At 57.3% G+C, this 9,397-nt stretch overlaps 1 protein-coding gene across 1 annotated transcript in view; it reads right to left on the bottom strand.

The window, feature by feature from the left end:
* MED24 (mediator complex subunit 24) overlaps positions 1-9,397 on the bottom strand; it is a gene marked incomplete at its 3' end in the record, with an annotated part of 17,647 nt that overhangs the window by 6,698 nt on the left and 1,552 nt on the right. The window contains exons 2-14 of the mRNA XM_010017918.1: positions 8,671-8,753; positions 8,196-8,234; positions 6,841-6,914; positions 5,121-5,344; positions 4,562-4,673; positions 4,118-4,268; positions 3,780-3,893; positions 3,280-3,327; positions 2,978-3,060; positions 2,508-2,594; positions 2,101-2,212; positions 1,417-1,559; positions 683-720 (exon numbers count right to left, since the gene is read on the bottom strand). Of these exons, the coding sequence (XP_010016220.1) occupies positions 683-720; positions 1,417-1,559; positions 2,101-2,212; positions 2,508-2,594; positions 2,978-3,060; positions 3,280-3,327; positions 3,780-3,893; positions 4,118-4,268; positions 4,562-4,673; positions 5,121-5,344; positions 6,841-6,914; positions 8,196-8,234; positions 8,671-8,753 (1,308 nt within the window). The remainder of the gene's footprint in view (positions 1-682; positions 721-1,416; positions 1,560-2,100; positions 2,213-2,507; positions 2,595-2,977; positions 3,061-3,279; positions 3,328-3,779; positions 3,894-4,117; positions 4,269-4,561; positions 4,674-5,120; positions 5,345-6,840; positions 6,915-8,195; positions 8,235-8,670; positions 8,754-9,397) is intronic.

Raw genomic sequence — 9,397 nt, 5'->3', positions numbered from 1 at the left:
GGGGTTGGAGCTGAATGACCTTTAAGCATCCCTTCCAACCCAAAACAGTCTGGATTCTATGATCTCCAGCCTTGCCACAAGGAGGGAGACAGGCAGGAGCCCCCTGACCCTCCCAGCTTCCTCCAGACAGCTTTTCTAACTCCAAGTGCTTGTGTGCCTACAGGGGCTCCAGGGGATCTGCTAAGTGCCTCCCTCTACCCCATCTGAACTCCCAGAGCAGCTTTGGCCTCTGTCCAGCAGCCCCAGCCCATCCCTGGGCTCCCCCCACACCATGGAAGGTCAGAGCACTCTGAAACACAAGTTTCATCACATGCAAATGCAATTTGCGTGTATGAGTCCTTATCTTGAGCTCTGTGCTGACACATCACCCCTTCCAGGGAGAGAACTGGGGCCGGGCTGTTCCTGAGGGGCCTCATGGGGTGGGCTGGGGAGAAGGAGCAAGCAGAGAACACCCCACATTCCAGATGGACACACACATGCCACATGTGAGGGCAGCGTGTCCCTGGGTGCCCCAATCCCTGCCACATACCCCCAAGCCAGGCCTGGCAAAGCTCAGCTTGCTCAGGCATCGCAGCCAGTCCCAGCTTAATCCAGCCAGGCCCTACAGCATCGCAGCATGTAGCAGCAGGGGGACAGCAGCTCAAACCACACCCCCTGGCTGGGCCATGCACATACTTACAGCTGTCCTCGCTGCTGATGTGCTTCGTGAATTCATTCAGCCTAAAGGGGACAGTGAGAGCCACAGTGAAGCATTACCACCGGGTGTGACAGGCCTCTTCCCACCCCCAACACACGCAGGGGGTGCCCCTGCCCGCAGACCCCTTCCTGCAGCCCAGCCCAGCTCCATGTCCCGCATGGAGGAGCAAGGGAGGCGGGGACCAAAGCAGGGACTGGCTCTGCAGACACCCTCTGGCACAGCAGGGATAAGCTGCCTCCTCCCTCTGCTCCCCTGCAGCAGAACAGGTCCAGAAAAGCTGCTTTTACCCCACACTCACACTTAAGAGCATCCTCTGCATGGGGAGTTCTGAGCATGACCCTCTCCATACCATGAACCTCCAAAGAAGCTGGAGCTGCCTCAGACCTCCCTGCTCAGAAGCATATCACACAGCCCCACGCGTGCTGCTGCATCTGTTCCAACCAGGACACAGGCGTCTGGCGACTGACACAGTGAGCACCCTTCATCTGAGGCTGAGCCAGTCCCTTCATACCCTTAAAGCAATCTGACTTGGATTCTCTGCTCTGTTATGGCAGAAGCAAAGGAGATGGGATGCTGCTGTGTAGGGTGCAGACTCCCCAGAATCCCAGCCCTCACCAGAGTTGTGCTGGATACAGACACTGGGGGAGAGCCTGGGAGGCTGCCCGCTCACTCCAGCCCTGCTGGTCACCAAGGACAGTGTCATCCAGGTGGACACTCACTTGATGAACTTCCGAGCAAAGGATTTCAGCTTGCCCGTTGCTGCTGCTGCTGCCAGCAGCAAGTCCAGGCTCTTCCCAGATAGCATGTGGCCCAAAACCCCCAGCAAGCCCTCAGGGGACTTGGAGTGATCTGCATCCATGGTCTACAAAACAAAATTAGAGGAAAGGAAGTCACAAGGAACGGGTGGTACAGACCAGTGGTAAAACTCTGGCCACAGGGGCAGTGGATCATCTCGAGAGCTGTCCCACGAGGCCTCGGTGAGGGGTGGGTCGCTCAGGCACCACAGGGAACAGCACAGGGGACAGCTGCAACATGACTACCACCAAAACATCCTTTGCTTTCAGCAGCAAGTAAACCAGGGTGAAAAAAGGGCATAGGGCATCACCAGGGACCAGGGCAGATGCATGCGGGGAAGAGGCTGAGAGCGGGATGGGCACAACTGGCTGGGCTCAGGCTGCTGGCACTGACAACGTGCCCACTGGGCTCCCGAGGAAGAAGGGAGCTCCCGGTCTTCATGGCAGTGTAGCAAGGCTGGGAGTGATTTCCCCATTCCTCCAGTCCAGCAGAGAGGGGGGATCAGGCACCTCCCAACCACCCCAGCTGCCTGGTGAGGGCAGTGCTGCTGGAAACAGGCTGTGGGGATGACACCAGCCTGCCCAGCACAGATGCAGGTGGGGACTCACCTTCAGGATGTTGGTGACAGTGGGCTCAGCCCTCAGGATGAGCCTTGGGTTTGGCTGGATGTTGGCATTCTCTGCTGATTTCAAGCACGGAGCCTGTTTTCTGTCCACAGTCCTGTGGGATCCACACAGAAATGTCAGTGAGCAGGAGCCCACCACCCTGCTTCACTCCTTCCCACCACATCCCACCAACTTCCCCAAGGAAAGGCCACCACCTCAGGCCATTACCAGCTGCCACTGACAGAGGACAGACTGTACTCAATCTGTCACTGAAAGCAAAGCCTCGTCCCTCCAGGCCACAGGACAGCCAGCAGCATCACAGCTGGTCCATCATGCTCCCCCCTAAGAAGGACAGCAAGACGAGGTGCTCTAACCCCACTTGGTCACCCTGGGTTTGGAGAGGGCTGTACCGTTTGTCAATTAGTTTGTTCATGTTGGCCTCGGAAAGCAGTCCCTGCTTTCCACACTCCTGCAGCAGCAGGCTTGTGCAGTCGCAGCTGAAAGAGAAAAGGAGAGCGCAATCCTGACAAACAGCACTGCTGCTGCCCTGGACAGTGTTGCAGGGCAGTGGGGCTCCTGGGTTGCCCTCCTGGCCCCACTCCCACCCCTCTGAGGATGCTGCAGAGCCAGAAGCAGCTCTAGCTATCACACAGTATCATCAACACATGGATCAGCTATCACACACTCGCTGCCTTGCTCAGTTGGCAGCGTGAGGTCCTCAGGAAGAAGGAAATTGGATCAGAAACTCAAAAAGCCTCACCAGGAGCTGCCCCAGCACCCTGAACCGTTGCTCCCCACAGAGAGGATGGGGTGGCTGTGGCACAGCCTGGCCACAGGCTCACAGTGCTGCAGGTCAGCCCTGCACACAGGGATCACTCACTTGCATCGCTGATCTGCTTTGTCGAGCAGAGGGGTCAGCTTCAGGAGGAACTTGAAGGCACAGTTCACATCCTCAGTGAAGTCCTACTGGGCACAAAGCCAGGCACTCAGCTCAGAGCACTGATGACACAAGCCCACCTTCCCCTCCCACACCACCTTGTCCAGTGGAATAAGGTTGCTGGGACATAAACCATTTCCTACCCCACACAGCTCTGGCCAGGCCCTAGCACCATCATGACAAACACAAGTCACTTGTGCACACAACATCTCAAACAGCTCAACCCGATGTCCCTCCAGACTCACCTTCTCCCCTTGGGGATACTTCTTGAGTTTAACCAGCACCTGGGGTATCTGAAAGACACAGAGCAGGATGTGACCGAGCAAGGCAGACCCCACTCTGCAGTCAGGACTTCCCAGCAGGAAGCCCATCACAGCCCAGAGCATGTGAAATTACACACTGACTCCTTCTATCTGGTACAAAGAAAAGGAGGTGAAGCAGACTGCTCCAGGGCTGCCCACCACTGAGCTATGGGAATACAGGCCCCAAGGCTGCTGTGGCATCCTTCAAAGGCCACAATTCCCACCCACCCCCAACATCTCAGGAAAGCCATTCTGCAAAACAAAGCGGGGCTGGGCTAAAAAGAGGTCCAGGACAGCAAAGCTGATACTCAGCAGGTTGCAGGAGGGCTGCCACAGGCTCACGCTGTGCGAGAGCAGAACTAATTGCTCTGCCAGGGTTCAGTGCTCAGCAGGGGCTGAGCATGTGCGGAGAAGGCAGCAGCAGGCCCAGGCTCAGGCCATACCTTCAGGAAGGTAAAGGCTGTCCACTTCAGCTCCTCTGTGCCCTCCGGGGACTCAATGAGGCCCACAAAACAGGCCTTCCAGATCTCCAGCACGAAGAGCGGGGAGGGAATGCGCTGCAGAACACACAGACAATCCCCTACCAGTGCTGGAAAGGCAATAAAGTGCCTCCCTCAACCACAGCCAAACCCTGAACTCCCTGTGAATGTGTTGATAGGTTCACGCTGCTCCCTGCAGCTGCACCCACACACTTGGACCAAGACCAGCACAGGAGCTGCAGCAAGACCCTGGTCCCACAGCCGCAGCTAACCCTGAGCAGAACAAGATGCCACTTTTGTACCTGCATCCTCTTCACCATCATCAGCTGCTCCACCAGTGGCTGGGTCTCTCCAGTGAGGTTCATGGTCCCCTCCAGCAGCACCACAGCATGCACAGTGGGGAAGCCGGTCTTGTTCAGCTGCTCAGAGTGGACTGAGAGCATGGTGGGGATGCTGGGTAGGAGGGGACAGCACACATCACTGGATCCTTGCTCTTCTTGTCCCATCCTCCTTTCCCAGCCAAGCCCCTGAGCTCCCTGAGGCAGCAGGTCACCACTAGTCCTGTCCCCTCTCCTACCCAGGGTGTCTTGCCAGCCCCAGCCCACTGCTGGTGCAGGGGTCCAAGCCAGAAAGGGAGAGGAAAGCAGGGAGCCAGAGTGGAGGGAGGCAGGAGGCTCTCCACACCCAGAGGAGGGCTCAGACCCATTTTACCCTCCAAGCCCGTGGAGACAGCAGCACAAAGCTACCTCTTGATGAGGGAGACACAGTCATCAGCCTGGCTTCGCAGCGGGGAGTTGCTGACGTTGTTGAGGTTCTCCCCCAGCTTGAGAAGGGACTGCTCCACAGTGCTCCAGGAGGCTGGGGAGGAAGGGCAGGCATTTAACAGCGGCAATAGTAACACTCCCCACAGTGAGCAGAAGTCAGTGCACCTCTGTAAACCCAAGCTGAGGGTCTGTGTGCAACCCAACAGCTCCTGCTTCAGGTTGGCTTCGCACAGCCTCTTGGCTAGACACAGGCACGCTGGCAGAGCACAGGGCTCACCATGCACCCAGGAACAGTTCAGGCAGCCTTCCCATTAATTCTGCTGCTCTTTCAAGGGGAGCATGGAGGGGAGGGGGCAGAGGGTGGCACAGAGCCAGGGAGGAGAAAGCAACAGAGCTGAAAGATGGATGGGCTTGGAGACACAGGGACAATGCGGCAGGAGCCGGGAAGGGAGAAGGGAGAGGTGGCAATGCCACCTCCCCAGGGCCAGCCACATCCATGGGAAAGCAGCGCTGGCAGCCGCAGCACAGGGCAGTGACATACACGTCTCCTCCAGCTTAGCGATGTGGATCAAGGCTCTGTTCTTGGTGCTCCCAAGCATCTTCTCCAGCCGCTCCAGACACATCTTGAGCTGGGCCTCAGCAGCCACCTGATCCAGCGTCTCCTTCACCTTCTCGGCGTAGAAGGCAGCACAGCGCAGAAGCCAGATGAGGGCACTCAGCAGTGCCCGACACAGGCTGATGCACTCCTCAGCTTTGCCATGACAGCTGGACAGGGGAGAGAAACAGCACCATGCTCACTGTGCCGCTGAAGCAAGTGCAGAGGAGGCCACGAGGAAGATCAGGGGCTGAAGCACCTCCCGTACAAAGATAGGCTGAGAAAGTTCAGGCTGTTCAGCCTGGAGAAGCTGCATGGACACCTCAGAGCAGCTTCCAGTGTCTGAAGGGGGCTACAAGGATGCTAGAGAGGGACTCTTCATTAGGGACTGTAGCGTTAGGACAAAGGGTGATGGGTTTAAACTGAAACAGGGGAAGTTCAGGTTAGATGTAAGGAAGAAGTTGTTTGCTGTGAGGGTGGTGAGGCCCTGGAACAGGCTGCTCAAAAAAGTGGTAAATGCTCCATCCCTGGCGAGGCTGGACAGAGCCTTGGGCAACATGGTCCAGTGTGAGGTATCCCTGCCCATGTCAGGGGGTTGGAACTGGATGATCTTGAGGTCCTTTCCAACCAAAACCATTCTGTGATTCTATAATGCTGACCTGAGGAAACTGAGGCACAGAGACAGGGCAGGCTGGGGAATCCAAGCCCACATCCCATGCTCCAGCCCAGCCCACCAGCTCCTCTGCTGCAGATCCCAATCTGCATCCCAGCTGTGCCAGGGGAAATAACATCTCCCCAGTTGCAGCCTCCTCTCTGGCCACTCTACTCCAGGGAAACTTTCCAAACCTCTCTTTAAATTATCTTGCTAAGAGAAGCTCAGTATTGATCAGTGTGCTGCAAGAGCTGAACGCTTTCCCCTCCTGATGCAGAAATCATTGGGGCCAGTAGTTTTGATCAAATCAAGTAGAGGATCAGATTAGGCAGGGTGCCTGGATTAAGTGGCCAGCTCTGCAGTTAGCCAGCAACAGCTTCTTGTCAACATCTGTGACTGACGCATATTCATTGCTGCTGCTTCCTTTCATGTCACTGAAGAGCTGCTACCTTCCTCCTGTCCTCCTGCTGCCCCCACCGCACACTCTCTGCTACAGCCTTCCAGAAGAGGCTCTCAGGGGTTAACAGGAAGATTTCTGAGCTTTCTAAAAGAGTTTTTGTGGCCTGAATTGTCTGGGCTCCCCTGGGCCCTGCAACACCAGCGGAAGAGCACGAAGCAAAACAAGGCAGATGGCTGGAGCGCCTCAGGCAGCACAGGCAGACAAGGGGACGCATAGCCAGGGCCTTGGGAAGGCCACACAAGAGAAAGGAAATGCTCTGAGGGGACAGACACCCTCAGGCCACAGGGCTTACACCCACCCCTATCTACCTGAGCAGGACAGGAATATCATGGCAGAGACGTTTATCCGGAATAGGTGGGTTTCTTGTAGCTTCCCATAAAGCTGGTGGGATTTTGGACTCCCTTTGCTCTCCCCATGCACGCCCAGGGCAGCACCTTGGGAATGGATGCGGAGCTGTAGGAGGAACCTGCCTCTCTCTGACACGGAGGGTACCCTGGGCTCAGCCAGAACCCACCAGCTCCCAGTACTGCCATATTAGAAGTGCCACACCATACCTGAGGCGGTCACAGAACATATCCATGATCTCCAAGAGCGACTGAACACACAAGTCCCGGGAGAAGTCATCAAACTAGAGCAGGGAAACAAAGAGACACTTCAGATGGGGGCTGCCAGGCTCCAGCAGCTCTGAAAACAAACTCAACCCCTTCCTGCATGGGCTGGGCTGGCTGCAGGACGCTCACCCTGGCAGCAGCCCAGAAGCCACTTGAATGAGAACTAGGTCAGAGCTGGCCTTCGGCTGGGTCATGCCCTCCCAGGGTTGCAGGAGGCAACAGGGCCCCGGCAGCGGGGCCTGAGCTCACTGTGGCAGGGGCTCAGTGCCAGCCCCTGTGCAGGACTGTGGCATGTGCCAGCAGCGTGTGCCAGGAGCCCGGCTGGCTGCGGGGCTGGGGGCAGCAGAAGCAGCTCCACACCTCGGCAAAGAGCAGATGGGGCCCCCCTGCCAGGCCAGTGCCAGCCCGCAGGTCTGTGCTAGGCACACGCTGCTCTGAAGGAGGAAGCCTGGGCTCTCAAGGTCAGCTCTCTGCCTGACCAGGGCACGAGGAGGATCCGGCACCGTGGTCACTGTCACCTGGCCCTTCACTGGTTCTACCCTCCACTAGGAGCGCACCCACCACCCCATATGGGTGCTGAGCCGCACTGCAGGGTCCCCACCCTCTCTGGGGCTTTGTGGCATGTTTGCAGCACAGCTCCAAGCTCAGCCTGCAGCACCCCAAAGCAACACAAGCATTGCAGGGCTACCAGCACCTTCCTCTTCCCATTCCCCAGTAACTGCAAAGAGCTGGAAGAAGAGAAATTATTCTCCTCTAAATGCCTCTTTCTTCAGATCAGAGGGCACCCTGACAAGGCTGATGCTCAGAGAGAGGTGGGGGGCCCAACACAGCCTGCAAGGGGCTGTTGCTCCCCATGGAGCAGAGGAAGCCGCAGAGTGCATGTCCCCATGTGGCATGGGGACACTGAGCACCCGTGGGTACAGCACCGCGTGGCTGCACTCGCTTTGAGCCATGCTGCTTCTCCACCCACCAGCTCCCAGCACCACCGGCTGCAGAGGGATGTGGTCTCCAGCAGCTGGGCTGTGGTTCACATGCAGGACACTGGGGCCTTGGCAGGCTCCACACGATGGAGGGTTGAGGCTTTCACACCCACAGGCATCCCCAAACCCAGAGAAGGACCCGCCAGTGTGGCAGCAGCTTGTCCCAGCGGGACACAGGCAGTAATCTGCACTGTCTGACCACTGCTGACTCAGCAGAGGATGTCATTTTCCACTTGACCTACATTTGGGGAGAGCTGCAGCAAGGGAAGTGGATACACGCGTCACAAGTAAAGAGAAAACCCTCAGCCAGAGCCCTACCTTGCTGATGGCCGTCAGGACAGTGGAGTAAGACACCATCTGTGAACAAAACACAAAGCAAAGCTGGTGCAGCTGCATGCTGGCGGCTGAGGTTTGCAAGCGCTGCTCGTTGCTGAGGAACAGCAAGGTCAGGGCATGGCCCTGCTGCTGTCACCGCACACACTGACGCAGCACAAATCCAAACTGGCAGTTTGAGGTGATGCTGGTTTGTTTCACACAAACTTGGGGCGATACAAAATGCAGAGGGTCTCAGAGGGGGAGGATTTCCACCCTGCCTGCAGCCAAGCAGAGGCTATTGACAGGAACATCCCAGCCTTGGGTAAGTGCTGAGCCCTCAGTCACCTGCCCAAGCCCAAGATGGGAGATCTGGGGGGGCTATCTCCTCATAACCAACTCCACGCCCTGGGTTCTTTGCCCACTCCCTGATAATGTGGGCTGTGAGGTGACACCTGCAGTGCGTGGGGAATGTCATTACCTGGGAGCTGATGGCATACTTCAGGTAGGACAAGATGAGTGGGTTCGGTGATGGCCCGATCATGGCCTGCTCCAGAAGAGCCTCTGCAAGCAAAGGAAAGGTCCCAGCTCAGGGCATATACCTGGTATAGGGACACACAGACATACACATGCTCTGCCCTCATCCCACAGGAAAGGTGGCCAAGAAAAATTCTGCAAACCACAGTGACTGCGCTGCTCTTCCCTGAAATTAACCAAATCCCACAACTTTCTAATCCCAGGTGGCAAAAGCTGGTAAGTAATTTAGGCAGTGCAAGCAGCCTGCTGCTAACTCAGACCTCCCTGGGCACCCTGGCCCCAAAGCAGTGCCTGCTGTTCCCCAAACATGCTCCCCTCCCTCCCACCTCCTGCCCAGGAGGCTCTCACATCCTCCAGCATCCTCCTCTGAGCAATTTTCTGCACCTAGGGCTGAGCCCTGGGCACACGGTCCCTTCCCTCTCTGCTGGGCCCAGCCCTGCACGTCTGGCCCTCCCTGCCGCCAGCCTGTGGATGCTGGAGGGGCTCTGCCCATCCTATCTGCTCAGTCAAGCCTTTAATTGACCATTTGAACTATGGCAGAGTGCAGGAACCACCTCCCAGAAGCAATCCCCAGGCTGCAGCAGGGGCTGTAAGTAGGTCAAAGCACCCAGATGCAAGAAAGGGCAGCAGCCATTTGGGAAGTGGGCGGCCCCAACGCTGGGAGGGAGAGC

Source organism: Nestor notabilis, unplaced genomic scaffold (genome assembly GCF_000696875.1).
Source record: "Nestor notabilis isolate BGI_N333 unplaced genomic scaffold, ASM69687v1 scaffold16807, whole genome shotgun sequence".
Lineage (NCBI taxonomy): Eukaryota > Metazoa > Chordata > Aves > Psittaciformes > Psittacidae > Nestor > Nestor notabilis.
Note: the sequence above shows the minus strand (reverse complement) of the source record. Positions and strands in the feature narration are given on the sequence as shown.